The sequence below is a fragment of the Aotus nancymaae genome, unplaced genomic scaffold (genome assembly GCF_030222135.1).
Source record: "Aotus nancymaae isolate 86718 unplaced genomic scaffold, 86718_ANA_hifiasm-v0.15.2.pri h1tg000053l, whole genome shotgun sequence".
NCBI lineage: Eukaryota > Metazoa > Chordata > Mammalia > Primates > Aotidae > Aotus > Aotus nancymaae.
This window is the reverse complement of record NW_026988467.1, coordinates 17,282,140-17,302,836: the sequence shown is the minus strand read 5'-3', so window position 1 is coordinate 17,302,836 and position 20,697 is coordinate 17,282,140. Positions and strand designations below refer to the sequence as shown.

General features: G+C 52.3%; 1 protein-coding gene and 1 long non-coding RNA gene across 2 annotated transcripts; both read left to right on the top strand.

Annotated features, from left to right (window-relative positions):
* The first annotated feature begins 248 nt into the window (after positions 1-248).
* CAMK2N1 (calcium/calmodulin dependent protein kinase II inhibitor 1) lies at positions 249-4,123 on the top strand. Its single transcript, XM_012440055.3, has 2 exons — positions 249-1,283; positions 2,789-4,123. The coding sequence occupies exons 1-2, from the start codon at positions 1,118-1,120 to the stop codon at positions 2,857-2,859; spliced, it is 237 nt and encodes a 78-aa protein (XP_012295478.1). The 5' UTR covers positions 249-1,117; the 3' UTR covers positions 2,860-4,123.
* A 1,792-nt stretch (positions 4,124-5,915) lies between these two features.
* On the top strand, positions 5,916-14,704 carry LOC110567804 (uncharacterized). Its single transcript, XR_010337744.1, has 3 exons — positions 5,916-6,174; positions 10,376-10,799; positions 12,783-14,704. It is a non-coding gene; the product is annotated as an uncharacterized LOC110567804 (long non-coding RNA).
* Positions 14,705-20,697: the final 5,993 nt, after the last annotated feature.

Genomic DNA, 20,697 nt, shown 5'->3' with positions numbered 1-20,697 from the left:
GTGGGTCCGCTCCCCTTCTGGCTCCCGGAACCCCCACTCCCCTGAGGTCCCCTCGGGAGGCAGAGCCCGCGGCGGGGCGGGCGCGCACCAGCTCCTGGCCCCGTAAACACCCGCGGGCGGGACGGCTGGGGCTGGGGGCGGGGGCAGGAAGCTAGCGGCGGCCCGGGCCAGCCGGCGCGGCCCCGTGACGTCGCTCCGCTCGCAGGGATCTCTCCCCGGGGCCTGCGGGTCCCCTCCTCCCCGCCTCCTCCCGCCCTCCTCCCCGCGCCTCGCCTCGGCGCCGCGGCCGGCATTTCTCCTCGCAGCTCGCTGCCTCCTCTCTCCCTGCCTCCCTCTCCCCCCTCTGTCTTTCTCCCTTCCTTCCCTCTCCGACCCTCTTCCTCTCCCTCCTGATCCTTTCCCTCCTCCTCTCATCTCTCCCGTCTCTGCGTTCTAGATCGTCCCCCCCACCTTTTCTTCTTTCTCCTCCTCTCCTTCCTCTCCCCCTTTCCTCTGCCTCCTTCCACCGTTTCCCCTGCCTCCCTGTCTTTCAGTCCCTGTTTTTCTCCCCGTCTCCCTCTCGGTTTCTCTCCCCCTCCCTCCCTCCGGGTTTCCTCCCCCGGTGCCCTCCCTCCTCCCTCCCTCCCCTCCCCCTCCACCCCTCGCAGCCCCGCCGCTCGCAGCTCCCAGTCTGCCTCCCCGAACCGGCGCCGCCGCCCGCACTCGCCGCAGGACCGGCCCGCCCGGCTCCCGGGGTGAGCCCTCCTCGGTCCCGCGCCCTCCGGGCTCGCAGGGACGCCTCCTCCCTCCCGGCTTGCGGCCCCGCCCGGCCCGGCCCCCGCCCAGAGCCCCAGCGCGCCGAGGATGTGAGTCCTGCTCGCCTCTGGCGGAGCAGCAGCCACTCGCGCGCGGAGCCGGAGCGCAGCGCAGCGCAGCCGCGGGCGCTCTCCGGGCCGCTCGCGCGGGTGCCGCGCTCTTGCCCTAGCGGCGTCCCCCGGCCTCTTGCCGGCGCCACCGCCGCAGCAGCTCGCGGGCCGTCCCCGGCCGGCCGCCCCCGGCCCCAGCGCCGCTGACCCTGTCCGCCGCGGGCGGGGACGCGGGCGGAGGAGGCGCCGCGGCGGAGCCCCCGGACGCGACCATGTCGGAGGTGCTGCCCTACGGCGACGAGAAGCTGAGCCCCTACGGCGACGGCGGCGACGTGGGCCAGATCTTCTCCTGCCGCCTGCAGGACACCAACAACTTCTTCGGCGCCGGGCAGAACAAGCGGCCGCCCAAGCTGGGCCAGATCGGCCGGAGCAAGCGGGGTGAGTTCGCGACCCCCTTCCCTGACACCCCCTTTCTCCCGCACCGCGGCCCGCGCCAGGGTTGCGGAGGTCTCCCACCCGCCGGAGCCCGTTTAGACCCGACGGAATCCCCTCCTGCAGAATTGGGGGAGCCCGCACTGCGGGTCCGGCTGGAGCGGGTCGCAGGCTTGCGTCCCCCTAAGCCCGATCCCCGGCCGGGTCACCCCGGGGGCGTGGCGGCTTCTAGCTGCAGCTGCGGGTCCCCACCTGCGGCAAAGTTTGCTTTTTGATTTGCGCCCCCACCCCCGCCTTTTGCGCAGTGTAGTCGCAGCTGCGCTCGCTCCACAACCCTGGGGGGAGGGGGTCCCAGGGTACCCCAGGGGACGGCGTGGGGACCTGCGTGAGGAGGATCCCAATTCCCGGAGAAGGCGAGGGCGTTCGGGTTGCACGGGCTTTTCATTGTTACTTGGCCTGAGAGGGGGTTTGCCAGGCCTGGGCGATCGGCGCGAGAGCTGGAAAAGCCCTAGAGAGGCGGAGAGGCAGAGAGGCTCCGAGAGGAGCTCCGGAGGCTCGGGGACAATGAGGGGGACCGAGGGCTGCCGAAAGAGACTGAGACGCAGGGATGGAGGGGAGGGGGTACGCGGGAGACCGAGGGTGGCTGAGACCGAGACAAAGCTCCCGAGAGGGGAGCTGGAGCCGGAGAGACAGAGCCGAGGACGCGGATCTCGGGCGGACGCAGAAGCCGCCAGAACAATAAGGGCGACCGACACCTTAGACAGGGAGACCCTTAGACAGGGAGACCCAGAGACCTCGATCGGCGGCCTTAGCGCCGAGGGACTTTTGGAGGGACCGAGAAAGGCGAGGCTAGGTCGAAACGGTGAGAGGCGGAGGTTACGGCGAGTGTCCGTGGCAGGCAGCGAAGGGAGGCTCTGACCTTTGCCGCAGCGGGGAGCGCGGAGCGGCGGAGTCCGTAGGTCCGCGGCGGGGACAGGGCGCGCAGGAGGGGCCGCCTACCCAGGCCAGGCCCTAACCCCCACCCGCTGCGCGTCGTGGGAACCGGCTTTGGCGTCCCCTTCTGGCGCCACGCACCTCCGCACCCAGCCTTGCCTACCGGAGCTGCGCTCGGGACTCCCCGAGGGTCCCGACACCCGAAGACTTTGGCTCCTTCCCTTGCCACAGCTCCAGACCTTTCTGTCTGAATTAGTGCACCCGGTGCGGGAAGGACGCGGCGAGTGGGCGCCCTGGCTGCAGCAGGAGCGACTGGGTTGGCGCCCTCTCTGTTTCCTTTTCTCAGAATGGAGCTGGGACGCTGGCTGGAGGATAGGGGGTGGTGGGGTGGTTCCGAGGAAAGCAGGGTAGAGACCCCCGGCAGGGGCGGAGGAGATTGGAGCTGTTTCACCGCGCAGTGAGCCATGCTCTCTCGCCCTCTCCTCTCCCAACCTCCAACTCTGGGCTTAACGGGAACTGTCAGAGATCTCTGACTAGGCCCAAGCGCGCTCACCTCTTTTTTCCCCCCTTTTTTGCAGTTGTTATTGAAGATGATAGGATTGATGACGTGCTGAAAAATATGACCGACAAGGCACCCCCTGGTGTCTAACTCCCCCAAAGACAATGAGTTAAGGGAGAGAATAAGAACGGCGATAACAGTTATTGGCAAAAAGCATGAAAAGAGAAAGCACTTTGAAATGTATTACTAGCTTGCTACCCACGATGAAATCAACAACCTGTATCTGGTGTCAGGCCGGGAGACAGATGAGGCGTGAGGAGGAGGAGGAGGAGGAGAAGGCTCTGGGCTCCTCTGCAAAAATAAAAATAAAAAAATAAATAAAATTTTAAAAATAACAAAAAATCACTATATACACACATATAAAGAAATAAAAAAGAAGTCTCAGTTGCAGCTATTTGTCAAAATTAATATCCATTTCTTTTTCTATACGGTGAATATTGCGCAATTATAGATCTGGATTTCGAACCACTTAATGAAGCGGCAACACCAGGTGTTTTGAGGTGTTGGCATTCTTCGCTGATTTGGCTGTTCCCAATGTTTACATCATTTAATCTTGCAAAATGGTTCTGTGCACTTGGATGTGAAATGCTGTCCAGTTTTATTTTTTTTATGTTGTTATCCTAGGATGTATAAAACATTCAGAAAATGATCTCTGTAGATACTCTGTTTTATTTTAGTCATCTTTAGAAGTTATCAGGAATGTGTTTAAAACAAGAGGAGAACTTTTCTAAGGAATGATACATAGAAAAGATTCTTGTTTTATTTTAAAATGAGTTGTAAAGCTTGTGTTTCTTTGTTGCTGCAAGCTATTTGCCCAAGTTAATGCAAATGGACACATTTTTTAATGTCAGAAAACACACACACACACACACACACACACACACACACACGAAAAACAAAGAAAAAAATGCTTGAGCTTTTTCTAACCTCCCCTTGCAGTCTGTTGTGTGAGCAGCCTGTTTATTTCTCTAATATTATGTCAGTTTATTCTCTTTAATGGACTGTAAAAAAATGTAATCACAAGAGTGCCAAATATCTTGAAATGCCAAAAGGCATTTTAGTTTCTTTTCTCTGTGCTCTGAGTCCACGTACAGGAATGCTTGGAGTGTCTTTTCTGTTATTTATAGGGATTCTCTTAAGGCACACCAGCTGCCTGTTTTGCATGGTATTTGCAAAAATGCCTCTTGCGTGAGGAAATCTTTTACCATTTTTTGTTTGCAACTTTGGACCTCAAGAGGTTTCCCTTCCCTTCCCCGTTCCCTTTTCTTAATTCAATATTCTGTATGTTGCACCTTGAACCAGCACACAGGGCTATTTCTCCAATGTACAATAAAAGAATTGTTCCTGTGTCTCACTCCTCTCTTTTCTCTGCTTTGGCTGGGGGGTGGGGTAGGGGGACATGACTTGCTGTTTGTCAGCTGGCTGCAGACAGGAAGAAGGGATGGTGGCTTTGGTCTGCGAGGCAAAATGGCAATGTGGGGGGCTCCTATGGGTGGCTCAGATGGTAGGAAAAAGGGGCTGAACTGGCAAGGCCATCTCCTAAGGTGAATTTATTCCATTTTGGATTTGCAGGTTGAGCTCTCATTGCATTCCTGAGGTTCCTGCCATCTCCGGTGGGGTGAGGAGAGAAAGAGGGATACTGTATAGGGAAGCAGGCAGTCTTGTTAGAGCGACTTTGCAGGCTGGCACAGGGTTGAATGCAAGTCCCAGCTCCCTGACTTCCTAGGTCTTTGGACTTGAGCAAGTGCCTGAACTTCTCTAAGCCTCAGTTGCCTAATCTGTAAAGTGGGGATAACTCAGCCCCTGCCTCATAGGGTTACTAGGAGGATGAACACAACGCCAGCACTCAGTATCAGGCCACTACGCACATTTCATCCTTCGCTCCCCTGTCCTCCGAGACAGAGCTGAAGATGAGTTGCGCTCTCTCTGCATCTTCACCTTCCAGGGCTCACAGGTGGAGGGATGCGCTGCTCCTGGAGGTGCATGGCCTGAGACATCTCAGGCACCTGCCCTTACCAGCCTTCCTCTAATCATCACTCTTAGGCTCGGGCAGTCAAAGGTGGTGGAGCAGGCCCCTGGGGGAGGAGGGTTTGGGAGGAGGATTTTGGCTAAAGAAAGACTGGAAGAGGCTTTTTTTCTCCTGGGCTATTACGCACCCAGAAGTGCTGAGAGCTTTTAATATGTTTGTGGTAAAGCTGTCAGCCAGGTGTCACAACACAGCTCACAGTGACAGGAGCCTAAGTGTGACTCAGACATCAGGTAAGAGGCTAGGGGAGGGGGGTGGGCAGGAGGAAGAGGGGCTCCAGAAGGCCCAGAGGGGGTGATGTCTCAACCCCCTTCCCAGGCAGTGGAGGCCCAAGGCCTCAGGAGGTCCCAGCAGAGAGCTCTCCATGCAAGCAGTCATTATTGGGAATGGCGAGCAAGCTGGGGCTGGCGGGACCAGCAGGAGTAGTAATGCCAGATTGGTTTTCCCAGGTGCCTGACCCTCCTCCAGAATCAGTTCTCCTCGCTGCCCACTGGGGACTCCCAGCACCTCTGAGCTGATGGGCACCATGGAGCTTGGCGATCCCCTGTGCTCTGATAGGCTGAGGAGGGCCAGGCATCGGTCTGCTGAGGGGCAGAAGCCATGTGAAAAGATTCTTTCAGAAGGCACGGTTTGTGTCCACACCCAGGAGTAATTGCCACTGACGTGAGCAAAGCACTGTGTAATTGCAAGGTGTTTTCTCTCCTGTTTTCCTGTGCAGTCATCTCAGTACCACTAGAAGCCCATGAGCCACTCTCTTCAGTAGGTAAGGAAATTGAGCCCCAGAGAGGCCAAAAGGATTGCGCAGCCTCTGCATTAATTGAGCTCTTACTGTATACCAGGCTCACAACAGCCCTATGAAATAGGCACTATTATTATCCTGATTGTACAGGAGAAACCAGGGCTCAGAAAGGTGAAGTAACTTGTATAAGGTGACTCAGCTAGTGAGTCACCAAGAGAGGACTGGAACCCAGGGCCCATGCTTCAGGAGGGGGATACAGGGTCATCTGACCCCAGGCCCAGGTTCAGTCCCAGCTGCAGTCTCTGTCCTTCAGCCTTAAAGGTCCTTTGTTGGTTTGTTGGTTTGAGGCTCTGTTCGCTCTGATAGTCATTGTGTAAGGATTTAGAAGGGGGGCAGGGCTTGGATGTGGTCAGCTAAGGCCTGGGGCTGTCCTCTGTTGGGAAGCAGGGAGCATGGGAGCCCTCAGCCAAGGCTCCAGGTCCATTTTAATAAGTGATGTATTAAAACATTCCTGCTGGAGGCCACCCCGCCAGTGCCAGCGGAATGCCGGATCCTCTGCTTGGGAAGACAGAGTCCTCCTTTCTCAAGGACTCCATTCAGCAAAAGGAACACAAATCTTTTAAATACACTATAGCATCAGGTAAACATTTGTCGAGAGGGCACTTTGGGGACTGGGCAGATATCAAATTAGACTGAGTGTGGGATATGTTTGAAGTGTCTGGTTAGGTAGCAATAAATATGGAAAAGGCTATTAAAAGACCGAGGTGGGGGAGGTCTACAGGCCTTCATGCATGATGGGAGCATGCCAGCGCCGCATTATTCAAACTTAATTAATTGAATGGTTGTAATCAGCATCCATCTCCCTGGATTCTGCTTCCGTGGCCTGTCCAGGCTGACAGCCTGAAGGAATATCGAAAAGCACCTCTAAGGGGGAAATTGGCAAATTAAGTTTTAAAAGAAAGAGACTTGAAAATTACTGCTATCTGGAGGCCACAGATGAAAGAATGAGTAAGGGGTGCTTCTGCGGAGAGCAGGGAGGGGATTCCCAGGGTCTGGGGGCCTGGTGGGAAGCTCTGGCCTAGAGGGAGGGGTCAGACATTAGGGTGGCTGGTGCATGGGTTTGGGACAAAGATGTCTTGGATTTGAAACCTCTGTTTTATGCTTTTCTAGTTGTGACTTGGGCATTTCTCAGGTTCTTTGGGCTTCTGTTTCCTCTTATATAAAATAGGGACAATAACAATTCTCACACATCATTAGATGGGAACCCCTTCCTTCTCCCTAGCACAGGGCCTGGTGCATAATAAATGGCAGCCATCAGTATGAACATATGTGAAGTGACTACCACATGCCAGGAAATGGACTTTTAAGATCTAGCCAACCTTTTTTTGTTGCATGAAGCTTCTTTGCGTATAGTTTTGGCAGTTGCCGTGAGGGTCAGTGGAGTCATCTCAGGGGTTTGAAAGGTGGAGGTTTGGGTGATGAGGTAGGGAGTAGTTTGGGGGTGGTCAGCCTGCCTCTCATGATCTCCAATAGCTCCCAAAATGCCCCAATAAATACAATCCTAAGTAAATCTACGTGCTTGCCTTCTAAAGGCAGAGTCAAGAGGAGTCTCTACCTGCTTCTAACCAGATTGCTAGAAGTCTTCCTTCTCTGGATGGAGGCTAAGAGATACTGACTTCCTGCCCTGGAAAGAGAAGATCTTGGCTTTCTGCTTTGATCACTTCCTTTAAGAAGACCTCCTCAAGTTTCTTTCATTTGACAAATATCAATTTAGCATCTGCTATGTGCCTGATCCTGTGCTAGGTGAACTGGGTATACAACGGTGAACAAAATGGATGTTCTTCCTGGGCTTGAAAATGATGATTGTTCCTATGGAAATGAGGTTGGGATCTAGGTGCTTGGATACTCCCCAAATCAGAAGCTCAAATCCTTCATGCCAAAAAAGGGGAATCAAAGATAGCTAGATTTTGGGGATTACCTGAAACCCAGTTAGCTGACTCGCTTTTTAGAAAGTAAACTTTCACTTGTAGAATAGTTTTAGGTTTAGGGAAAAGTTATGCAGATAGTACAGCATTGCCGCATACCCCGACCCAATTTCTCCTAATGTTAATGCCTGACGTTATTATGGAACATTTTTCACAACACTGGTATTTTACTGTCCACTAAACTCTGTAGTTTATTTGGATTTTATTAGGTGTTTTTTTTTTTTTTGAGATGGAGTCTCACTCTGTGTCCCAGGCTGGAGTGCAGTGGCGTGATCTCAGCTCCCTGCAACCTCTGTGTCCCCACCCCCGGGTTCAAGCAAGTCTCTGCCTTGGCCTCCCAAGTAGCTGGATTATAGGCACCTGCCACCACGCCCAGTTAATTTTTGTATTTTTAGTAGAGACAGTGTTTTACTATCTTGGCCAGGCTGATCTTGAACTCCTGACCTCGTGATCCACCCACCTTGGCCTACCAAAGTGCTGGGATTACAGGTGTGAGCTACTGTGTCTGGACTTGGATTTTATTACTGTCGACCAACCATCCTTTCTCTGTTCCACAGGGGCTCCCACATTGCATGTAGCCATCACATTTCCCTAAGCACCTCTTGGCTGTGACAGTTTCTGAGACTTTCCTGGTTTTTGATGGACTGTTGGTCAGGTATTTTGTACACTCTCCCTTAAGTGGGATCTGTCTGCTGTTTTTCTCACGGTTCAACTGTGGTTATGGGTTTGGAGAGGAGAGCCATGGGGGTGATGTGCTGTTCTCATCACATCATATCAAGTGTCTATGCTATAGCTATGACTGACTGCAGCTGATGTTGACCTTGGCCATCTGGCTGAGCTTGTGTTTGTCAGGTTTCTCCCCTGCAAAATTACTCTTTCCCCCTACTTTCCAAACTATACTCCATAGAAGGAAATCATTCTGCACAGCCCACACTTAAGGGACAGGGAGTTATGTTTCACCTCCTTGAGGGAGGAGTGTCTCCATAAATTATTTGGGATTCTTCTTAACAGGCGATTTGAGTGACCCATTTTTCAGTAGTTCAAACTTCGCCCCTGTGTTGGGCAAGACCACTGTGATTTAGATTTAATAATGAATTCCAGGCAAATGGGAGCAGTGGGGGGAACAAAAAATGCCCACAGGTGCTGCCTGATGACCCACAGATAGTCTTACAAAAGAAGAGATAAAAAAATTAATAAAAGTAACTTCCTGTGGAGGGGAACTGTCACCCTGGTTAGAAACTGTGCAGAATTTTTTCTTGGAAACCTTCAGGCAGCTGCTCTGGTTTATAAAGTCTGCCTATTGGAGGGAAGGAAAAGAGAGAGAGAGAGAAAAAAAGGTTGTCGTTATTCCAGTAACAGAGATTCTCCCAAACCATATGCAAAAATAAATCTGAGGCGACTGGGCTGTATCCGAGGAAACCTGGCAGCTGGGCTGGAGCTTGCGGGGTGGCCTCTAAGGACAGGGATTCTGTGTCCAGAAGCCCCTGCCACCTCCCCAGTGGGATCGAGAGTCCCGAAGCTGCTGGATTGCCCCTATCCCTGTCATGGCAGTACCAGGCCCCCGTCTGTTTTCCCTGGGACTGGGGGTGAGGATGGTTTACCTTGTTGCCTCTTACATTGGAGGGTGTCCTTAACCCAGGGGAAATGCACACCTCTGGACCTGGAGGAGGCTCCTTGACCCCAAAACAGCTGTTTTGGGGACAAAGGATCACTAAGTGAGGAGAGGTCAGGGAGGGTAGGCTGAAGGAAGGAGCGGGACCCAGGCAACGTGTCATGGGAAATCTGAACAGCAGGGTGATGGCAGTGGGTTGGGGTGAGGGGTGATGACAGGAAGTAGTCACAGTAAGGGGTGTCCTGTAAGGCAGAGAGCTGGGTGGCCAGGGGATTCAGGAACTTGCTCTGGGAGAGTGTTTGGGTGGAGGAGATGAACTAATTAATTAATTAAATCTATATTCATTTGACAACTCCTCCGCCAGGCAAGGGGTGGAAAGCAGAGGTGCAGGAAGAGGGTTTGTGCGTGGCACTGGGGAGACCGGGCTGGCTAAAGCAGGACCTTTTCTGGTTCAGGGACCTCACTGCTTGATCAACAACCATTCAATGACTGTGACTGTCAGGAGGTCAGAGAGGGGGGTTGGGCGGGCCCGCAGGAAGCACAGGTAACCCCTGAGAAACCCCAATGTGTTCACCCTGGTTGTCTTAGGAAGAACTGCCAAGTGCATTCCAATCCCAAATCTGCCAATAGCACGCTGTGTGACTGTCACCTTGGGCAACTGTTGGGGACTCTGTTCCCAGCATGGAAAATAATGCTTACTCAGTGCTGGCTACAGACCAGTAACCGATCTGCCCTCTTTGCATTTAGTCCATTCAGTTTTCACAACCCTGTAAGGTAGTCGCCATTATTATCATCCCCATCTTACAGATAATGAACACCAAGGCACAGCATGGCCAAGTCCTCTGCCTAGGATCCCACAGCTGGAAAGTGGTGGAGCGGGGGTTGCAACCAGGACAGGCAGGCCCCCAGAGTTTGTGGTCTCAACTACTCCCATAAAGGGAGGCAGTTTGACAGGATGATTTTGTAGGTTCTAGCTGCTGGAAGCTTCCAGAGCACAGAGTTGGGAGTCTAAGACGCCCAGCCTCCCACTGGGGAGGGGAGACCGAGGATCTGGTTGACTGTGAACCCTGGACCAGGCCAGCTGGTTGCCATGGGGACCGCTGGGTGGAGGCGGCTGGCCAGGCCTGTTGCCCCGAGGGGCAGTTCCGGGGAGCTCCCTCCTGCCAATGGCAGGGAGTGGCATGGAACTGGCACCTGGGACTGTTTTCCTGGCAGCCAGAGTCACACGAATTTTCTCCTCTCAGACAGGGGAGACCACAAGTCCCCTCAGCCGTCTGAGCCTCCTCCGCCCTGAACTCGATCTCCCACGAAGCCGTGCTTATCTCCAGTTCATCTGTGTGAATTATTTACTGCGTCTGGCGGCCTCCCTGGCGGCCTCCCTGCCCGCGAAGAATGTGGAACCCACATCCTGGGTTCTGAAGCCTGTTTTTTCTCATTATCCAAGGAGTTCCAGAGTTAGACCTCAGGGGGACCTGGGGGAAAGGGGCTTCCCACCCCCTCCCACCTTCACCCAGAATTCTTGTCCGGAACCAGAAAGCACTGAGTTGGGAGTCAGGGCACTTGCTGCTCTGCTTGGGTGCTCTGTGAACCTCAGCATCCTCATCTGTGACCCTGGGTTGGTGATTCCTGCCCTAGGTGCTTCCAGAACTGCTGATCAAACCCCACAAGGTAATGCTGGGGAGTGATCTCTGCAACCGAGGCGTTGTATGATTGCACAGGTATCACTATCGGTATTTTTCTTAATTGCCTTCTTATCATGTGCCACTGTGCTAAGTGTTCTGCATGCGATTTAATTCTCACAGCAACTCTAGGAATCATGTTTATTGTGTGTGCCAGTTACAACTATATATCATGTTCATTTCACAAAGAAACTGAGGCCCAGAGGGTCTGGGTAACCTGTCCTCAGTCAGGAAGGAGCCAGGAGTGGAAACTGAGTCTGAGTCTGGCTTCCACCCTGAACTCTTAACCACTCCTAAACTCCATGCCATGTTGCCTAATAAACCTGGGGGCCCTTCATCAGCACCCAAGAGACTGCTTGGGCACCAGTCTCATCTATGATAGCCATCTGCACAGAGTGATGACCCAGCCTGTGTGCCTGTCTCCATGCAAGGCGCCAGGGACACAGGGGTGAGTCAGGCACAGTCCCCACCCTCAAATTGCATGTGTCTGGAGTTGGGGGTGGGTGTCAGGGACAGGGAACAGGGAAGCACGACCTGGTCACACTCAGATATGATACAAAATGAAGTGCCCGTCATGATGAGGGCTGGGCACATTCAATGTGTTTTGGGGGGTGACCATTTAATGAGTGGGCAGGATTTCAGCGGGGCCTTGGGGAAGGGGATAGGGGTGGGAAGAGCACTCTTGAGCAGAAGGACAGATGTTGGTAAGTCTGGGGTTTGCTTGAGAAAGGGCGGTCCTTTAGGGGCTGGTTGGAACAAGGCATCTGTGTCGGTGCTGGGACTGGGGGAAAGGAGGTTAGGGCTAGAACAGGAGATTCTTGACATATGATCCCAAGGGTCAGTTTAGAGCAGTGCTTCTCAGCTGGGGCCGATTCGGCCCACCAAGGGACTTTGGCAATGTCTGGAGACAGTTTTGGTTGTCACAACGCCGGGGAGAGGGCTAGTGCTGCTGGCATCTGGTAGGTGGAGGCCAGGGATGCTGCTAGATACCCTCCAGTGCAAGGACAGCCCCACCATGAAGAATGCTCCAGCCTCCAACAGCAGTGTGTTGAGGTTAGGAAATACTAGCGTAGAGCCTGTTTAAGAGCCTTTAAAGTGAGATTTAGGGCAAGTCACTTAACTTCTCATGCTTCAGTTCCCACCTCTCTAAGATGGGCTGATTGTAACAGCTAACGTTTGAGAAAATAACTGCCACGTATTTCACGTTTACTGTGTGCCAGTTACGACCCTAAATGCCTTACGTGTATTATCTAGTCCTTGTAGCCAATGGGCACCAACAGGGAAGCTGCAGACCAGTGATTCAGCCTGGCCTCTCTGATGCCTATGTTAACCTGAACGCTCAACACCCGATTCTTTGACTTTCTCTGACCCTCATCTGTGAAATGGGGCCACGAATCCAGGCCTCAGAGGATTGCTGGAAAGGTGGTAAAATGATCTATTACCCAGCACCTACTAGGTGCTTAATAAATAGCAGATTCTTTCCCTGAGCCTCCTGGGGCTCCATCCTCAAGTCTGAGCTTTGGAGCAGTCCTTGGGGAGGTGTGGAGCTGATATTAGAGGAAGGGGGATCCAGGGGTGGCAGAAGGAGGGGGAAGGTCTCTAATGACTGCCCTGCCCTGCTCTATGAAGCAGGGTCCTGACCATCTCGGTGGGTCCCTTCCTGTTATGCTGTGCTGCCTTTAGACTACAGAGTGGCCGTGCTGCCCTGTCATCCACAGGTGCACCCGGGGAGGCTGTTTTTCTGGGGATGGGTTGCGTAGCACTCTTCCCATTCTCTAAATGGTTCCGGGCATCACTGGCAGTTAAAAGAGTAGATGGGGTGTGGTCTACACTGCAAGTCTCATCTTCCTCCACTTCTCCATAAGCCTGCTCCAGTGCCCTGGCCACACTGTTGTTTCCAGAGCACCACACTTTTTATGCCTCTGCACTTTTGCACATGCTCTTCCTTTAGCCTCTTACTCTTTCCATTTAGCTAAATCCTCCAGGTTTCAGCTGAGATGTCACCTTCTCCAGGAAACCTTGCTGAGACCCTTCCACCTGAACTGAGTGAGGTCCTTCACTTCCACTGCCGCAGTGTGGATGCTTCCTTCTGCCCTAGCACCGTGTGCCACTGCTGATGGGGCCTCCTCCATCAGACCACGTTCCCTCTTGGGCAGGCGCTGGAGCTCCCTCCTTGGTCTCCATATCCCCAGGACTTTGCACAAATGCCTGGCACACAGCAGCTCCCCAGGGAATGTTAGTGAATTAATGTTATGATAATAACAATGTCTTGTATAAATCGAGCTCTTTTCCCATTTCAAAAGCCTTCTTAATGCAACAACGGTGTCATCTGAACCTCATAGGAAACTCGATATTTGAGGTAGCTAGGGTTCGAATTGGTGTTTTCATTTTAAAGGGAAGAACTGGAGGCTGGAAGAGATTAGGTGCGGTGCCAGGTGGCCGGTGGGACAGGCACGATGCCCACACGGTCTTGCCTGAGCAGGCCTGGATGCATTTGAGAGATATCTGGTCCAGAGTGGGAGTCGCCTCAGAGTTCTGATCCTGTCTGGGGACCAGTGAGGAGTCAGGGGCCAGGACTTGCTGCTTTCAAGGGTTAGTGGGGAGTGGGGGCCAGCCTGTGCGGTGGTGGTGATGGGATGGGTGTGTTCTCTGGAGGTGAAACTGTAGGAGGCAGTACTTTTCTGTGAAGATTTAGTCACTGCTACGCTATTGACGGTACAGAATACTGGAAATTCAGGAAAAAACAAACAAACAGGGAACGACTAAGTAAACTGAGTCCAGCAACTTGCAATATTTGGTGGCCGTTAATAATAATGTTTCCACCAGGTACGGTGGCTCATGCCTGTAATCCCAGCACTTTCGGAAGCCAAGGCGGGTGGATCACCTGAGGTTAGGAGTTTGAGACCTGCCTGGTCAACATGGTGAAACCCCATCTCTACTAAAAATACAAAAAATTACCTGGGTGTGGTGGTGGACGCCTGTAATCCCAGCTACTCGGGAGGCTGAGGTGGGAGAATCGCTTGAACCGGGAGGCAGAGGTTGCAGTCCATTGCACTCCAGCCTGGACAATAAGAGTGAAACTCCATCCCCCAAAAAAGTGTTTCTGCAGCTCATGCAAGGACATGGGGAAGTGCATATGTGTCCATGGGAGGCTTAAGGCAAAAAGGAAAACATAAATGCGTCCGGTAGGAAAGACAGTGCCATGGAGTGGTTTGAATCCCAGCTCTGCCACTTACTGGCTGTGAACTCAGGCAAGCTAACCTCTCTGTGCCTCAGTTTCCTCATCTGAAAATAGACAAAATAATAATCTTGTCTCAGAGAGCCATTGGGGGAATTAAATGAGTCAATACTTGGACAACACTTAATAATGCCTAGTATATATTGTTAAGGTTTAGTCACTATTATTAATCATGATTGCCATCTCAGCTATGTCAAACGTGTAAGAAAAAATAAAACGATGGAGGAGAGCGCTCAGTGTTTTCTTTGGGACGTGGGTTGATGGACGGTTTTTGCTTTCTCTTTTTCCACTTCCCTGAATTCTCTACATATTTCACAATGGGGATGTTTTCCTTTTATTATCATGAAAGAATAAACTTTATTTTCCCCCAAACGACTGGAGATAAATGCAGCAGCACTTTCCTTTTGGACGTAAGGGGGTGACTGCAGGGAGTCGCCTCCATAATTAACACCTGGGACGCCCTGAGAGCACACTCGTGTCAATATTTCTTTACCTGGAAGGTCAGCTCCCAGGTAATCTTTCTCCAAACAGATCAGGCTGTGCCTCCCATCTCTCCTCTGCCTGTTTAATAATTTTATATGATGCCTATTGGAACAAATAACCAAGCTGTTTAAATACCCACAGCCATGAACTGTCACCACCTGATGACAATGAGAATTCCCCAGGCAGGGCACATCAGAAATGAAACTAAATCATTCTGACCAGCCCTGTCATCATCACACTCTCCCTCTATCCGGTGAGACAAGGGCATTTACAGTGAAGGAAATGCCAGCTGCTGCATGAGCTGATATGGGCTCTCAGTCAGCTGGCCAGGCTGGCAGTCTGCCAGAGAAAGCCAGCCGGCCAGCCAGCTGCTCAGCAAATGACTGTGCCAGGCACATAGTAGGTGTTCAATGACTCATCCCATCTGATGAGAGTTTTGTTAGTTCTGGCCAATGTGTGCAACTGTATCCTGAGCAGTGTATGTGTGTCATGGCAAGGACAGGAGGATGCTAAAGATGGCCTTCACTTTTAAGGAGCAAAGACCAATAGATATTTTCAGACCTTTCTACTGAGAGTTTCATAAGTTCTAGGCTTTTGGGATGGTGGTTTCTGGGCTAGGGGTCTATGCTAGATCTTAATTTTTTTCCTGAACCTTCTTGGGATATGGGTTTAAATGACCATACCAACCATCATTGTCAAGAGCTTACCATCTCACACCTTCCCATCCCCCTATTTTTCATCCATCCATCTATCCATTTATCCATCCACTTATCCATTCATTCATCCATCCATCCATCCATCCATCCAACCATCTGTCCATCTGTTCATCTGTCCATCTATCCATCTATCCATCCATTTGTTCCATCTGCTATGGTTTGAATACGTCCCTTAAAGCTCACGTGTTGGAAACTTAATCCAAAATGCAATAGTATTGAGAGGTGGGATCTTTAAGAGGTGATTAGGCCATGAGGGTTCTGCCCTCATGAATAGATTAATGCCATTATCAAGGGAGTGAGTTTGTTATAAAGGTGAGTTTGGCTCCCTCTTGTGCCCTCTTGTCCTTCCGCATTGTGCCATGGGATGATGGTGCAGCAAGAAGGCCCCTGCCAGATGCCAGCCTCTCAGCCTTGGACTTCCCAGACTCCAGAACTGTAAGAAATCAATCTCTGTTCTTTATAAATTACCCAGTCTCAGGTGTTCTCTTATAGCAGCAAAACCAAACTGAGACACCACCCAACTATCCATTCTGTCTGTGCATCTGTTGTGAAACAGTATAATGGTGGATAAATAGACTCTAAAGCTGGACCGTCTGGTTTAAAATCTTTTCTGGTGTGAGAGGCGGACAGATAAACAGACACTGAGGCCACAGGGTAAGTTCAGGGTGCTGTGGGTGCAGAGAAGAGAGGCCTGACACCCAGTTGGAGCCTCAGAGGAGGCTGCAGGAGGGGGACCCAATAGCACCATTACTATCATCAGGGGAATTTCTTTGACCTATGGTGGGGCCATGGTCAAGTGGAGTCATTGGCAAAGCTGGCCTGGGAGCCACAGCCTTGTCCCTGACATGCCTCCTCCTCCCAGCACTGTCATTGCTATGTACCTAGTAAGTGCATTTACTGTGCACGATGGAACCATCTACTCTGAACATTTTGCATTACCCAGCACTGCTCATGTGCAATTTTTAGGTATTTTGTGCATTGACTGTGTGCATTGACTGTGTGCATTGACTGCATTATTGAACACATAATGTGTGCCTTTGCCTATGAATTTCGACCAAATCTAGGCTTTAGCTTTCTTCAAAAGACAGCATGTGGAGTAGAGAGGTGAGATCCCTGCCAGACAGGCCTGGGTTGAAATCTCACCAAACTTCTTGCTAGCTTTATGCCCACAGACAAGTCAGCTACCATCACTGAGCCTCTGAGATAGTAATACTATAGCTACCTGGAAGTGCGGTGGGGAGAGTTACTGGACAATGTGTAAGGCATCTTTGCAAACTGTCAAGCACCATGTTAGCGTGAGAGTCATCCCAGGAGCTTTACATGCTGGGCAGATACTCCTCCTACAGGGGCAGGGACACAGATGGCTGGGGATGCAGGGGTTTTTGGAGGGGGCTGGGATCTCCAGGGCTGTAGACTGGGCTGGCTGTGACCAGTGTCCAGGGATATGGCATCACCACAGAGTGGCCTAAGACTGATTGGCATCTGATTGTCCTCTCTTGGACCTGATTACTCAGGGCCTTGCCCTGTAGGAAGTCTTACAAGATTTCCCCCATGCCAGTGTCCCCTGGGGTTGCATTGCTGGGTGCTCCCCCTTACTTCCTCCCCTGGGGAACTTCTACTGTCTGGACCTGTGTTCCTTGCTTGCAGAGCGGGAGTGTTTTGGCCTCCCACCAAGTACCCCAGCCTCCTTCTTTTGATTTTGAATCGGCAAAAAAGATGGTTCTCCTTCAGCGAGATCCCCCTGGAGATACCGACCCTTCATGCATGAATTCATTCGTGCATTCACTCAGCAAACATGTTAAGTCTTACCATATGCTGAGCTCTGCACGTGAAACATGGTATTGTGGGTGACCTGTGCTGAGCTTTGGAAGAGTCTCTGATGAGTGGTCTCAGGCACTCCCCTGCCCTTCCCAAGGGTCTGCTCACATGATGCAATGGGCTCAGGCTCAGCAATGGGGTTGAAAGTGGTCCTTAATAATAAAAAACATAAACTTACAATTGGGCACACCCACCTTGATGCTTCTGTATCTAAAAACTGTTGAAACGTCACGACTCTCTCAGACTGTTGGAAATGGGGGAATCAGGAGAGTTGTTGGGACTGGAGATAGATTTGAGATTCTGAATTTGTAGGCAATGGGTCAAATGATGGGGGTGGGTCTATTGCCTGGGCTGGGGTGGGGATGGGGAATACATAGGGAGAAGTGAGGGGAAGAGAAGTGGAGAGGATGGGATGAGGGGGGATCTCTGGGAACAGCGAATTAAAGATGGAGAGGCCAGAGGAGGTGCCTTCTGAGAGATGGGAGGAGCACTGGGAGGGAGGAGAGCACTTCAGGAAAGGCAGGGATCAGCAGAATCCGAGGAGACCCAGGGCTGGGGGCTGGCTGTGCACTGGCGACCTCAACATGGCCTCCTCTGTGTCCATGAGGCAGAAACCAGAATCGAGGGATTAGAAGGAGACAGGGGCCTTGGCCATTCTTTGGAGGAGGTGGGCAGTAAGAAGGAGGGGGTGCTCTTGGGGCTGGGGACAGCTATGGGGAGGATGGAGTTTGAGGCAGAAGGAAAGCATCTCCTTGATGCTGGCCATATACTAGGTGTGTACACAGCATATGTTGACTGGGTATCTTTTTATATCTCCAGTGGCTTCTTGGTCACCAAATCCTGCCAGCTAATCATACTAGTCAGCATCCCCCATCCCTGCTGATAACTCCTGGGCACCTGCTGGGTACCAGATTCTGCTTTGCGTGCTGGGGGTACCACTGAGAAAAGACAGACAGGGTTCTTACCATGGAGGCTTTTCCCATATCATGTGGTAAGAAATGCCATGAGCCAGTACTAAGAAGGCTGGGTACCAGTGAGGGCTAAACCTGAGACGAATCCATCGGGCTACGGTAGGAGAGCCCACACCATTACTGACGGTGGAGAACCAGGGCTTTATGATGGGGGTTAGACCTTGTTCAGCGGTGGCAACATATGGGCAGTCAGTGCAGGCCGCTGCCTCTGCATCTGGGGTTAGGCCTGAGTCACTATAGGTCAGCCAACTGGCCTTCAGGAGGGACAGCTGAATGGAGCCAGCGTGAGGACAAACTGGAACCCATGTCTGTCTCTGGCGACCTCCAATGTCGATGATGATGCTCGGGTGAGCTGTCACAGGGGCTGGTACCCTTCACCATGAGCTGCACACACAGCTGGCCCGGACTGGAGAGGTGGAAGGGGGAGTTCTGGTGGAGTGGAGCTCCCTCGGTCCCAGGAGCTGCCCCTCGTCAAAAGATGGACCACGACAGTGACAATGGTGCACCCTGCCCCGACCTTCAGAGCATATTCAAAACACATAGCTGCTGCTGCTTTACTCCCACCTTCCGAGTTGCCTGCAAGATGTCTCTTGCTCCCCACACCACCCCAGCACCATCCAGTGAAGGGTATTTCGGGAACCGGCATGCCAGCTTAGTTAGTTGCACTGTGTTAGCTGTGCTGATGCAGTAGGCAACGTGGTCCAGAGTGACAGGGTTGGGGTGCTGCTTTAGCTCAGGTGGGTGGGGAAAGCCCTTTGGAGGGTGTGGCACTTATAACAGGAGCTGGGAAGCTATAGTTGGTAAGTTCCAGGGGCAGGAAGAAGGGCAGGTGGCTGGGGCACAGAGGTGGGAGACGCAGGGAGAGAGGAGGAGATGAAGCCGGCCACGGCCACGCAGCAGGAGCTACAGGGGGTCGCACCGCACTGGCGGTGGGGGGGGGGGGCGGGGCGTTGGATCTGATTCTGCTTGCAGTGGGAAGAGTTCTAAGCAGGGCAGGGACATGGCATGATCTAAGCTTTTGAAAGTTCACTTGTGCTGCTGGGTGGATGAGGGACTGTGGGAGTGGAAAAGGCTGGAATTGAGGGGGCCCACATTTGGGGGGCACTATTACAGTGGTCTAAAGAGATGATGACAGCTAGAATGGGTGTGGTAGCTATGAGGAGAAGGGGTGATTGGATTCTGGATCCATTTTGGGGATAGAGATTGAATTGAGGTGGGTTTGTATGATGAGGGTTAGAGAGGTATCAAGGTCCTTAAGAATAACACTTCCCCTGAGCTTCTCGGATGACTGCTTTCGGGAAAGCCCATTTCTTCCCTAGTGGCTTTCTTGCTAGTGACCCCTGTGCTCAATGATTATGAGAATCCATCCCTTCCCCTCTGACATTCAAGGCCGGTCCCTGTGACATCACCCCCCCAACTCTCTCCACCCTTGGCTGTCCCCTGCTTTTGGGCTCCTGCCAGCTGTCAGCACCCCAAGCTCCTGTGCCTTTAAGATGAGGAGTTAAGGGCCAAATGAAATCTACCTCCTCAAAGTCCTGCCGCAATGAGAGGCAGAGAGAAGATAATAAAAGCAAGAACCAGCCTGGGGGGAAAAGAGGAGATTTTTATCTTCCCAACCCTGCAAATTCCCCTCTGGCTCTGAGAAGTCTCAGAAGATTTCTCTCCACACATATGAGTAATACCCGGCAAAAATGCCGTCCTCGGAGCAGAGGGAGAAGACGGAGCGATTCTGTGTTTGATTAGAATTTATTTCCAACCTGCAGCCTCCCTGGTGCCAGCCTCCTATGCTTGCCACCCCTACAGAGCTTGGTGGCCAGAGAGGCAAGGCAAGAGGAAAGGAGTTGATGAGAGGAGGGAGGAGGGAAGCAGGGAGACAGAGGGCTCTAGAGCTCCCTGAGAACTTCCAAGTTTCCTCTTGATGGGCAGGACAGGGAGAAGAGATGTATCGTACACTTGCTGCTCCCACAGGGACCAACGGGGTTGCCATTCCAGCACAACTGTGAAAAAGAGCCAGTTGGATTCACTGGGGTCAGAAAGGGATGGTTGACTAGAGCAGCCAGTTAAGCTTGGCTAATAGCTTGCTGTGTGAGCTTGTGTAGCTCCTGAACCCTCTCTGGGTCTCCTCTGAGGCCAGTTTTCTCCTCTGGCCTCGACGAGCTTTGAAGGACCCTTAGAGGTTGTGCTTTTAAGACAATTGCAACATCCCTGCCTAAGAGCAGATTCAGTTCTCACTGGATTGGGTTGAGGGAGGACCACTAGATGTCAGATTGGGGAGTGAGTAGGGCCGAAGGGGACCGGGACAAATTGGAGTATCCAGACTTCGAGTCAAGGCTCTCTCCTTTTTGGATAATCTCTAGGGGACTAGGGTGAATCAAGCCAAATGTCTCTCCTTTCATCACTCCATTATTCACTCAATCATTCAATGATTCATTCATTTGCTCACTTTATTAGTCACAGGCTGCATGCCCGATGCTGGGCCGAGTGCAGTGAAGACACAGTCTCTGCCTTCAGGAAGCTCTTAGTGTGGTGGGGGAGGAACAAGTGCTGGGTACAGGGGACACTGAGGAGAGGCACCTGGATTGGGCTTTGTAGGGTAGAGAAGGCTTCCTGGGGAAGCTGATGTCTAAGCTGAGACACAAAGAGTGAGCAGGGGGAAACCAG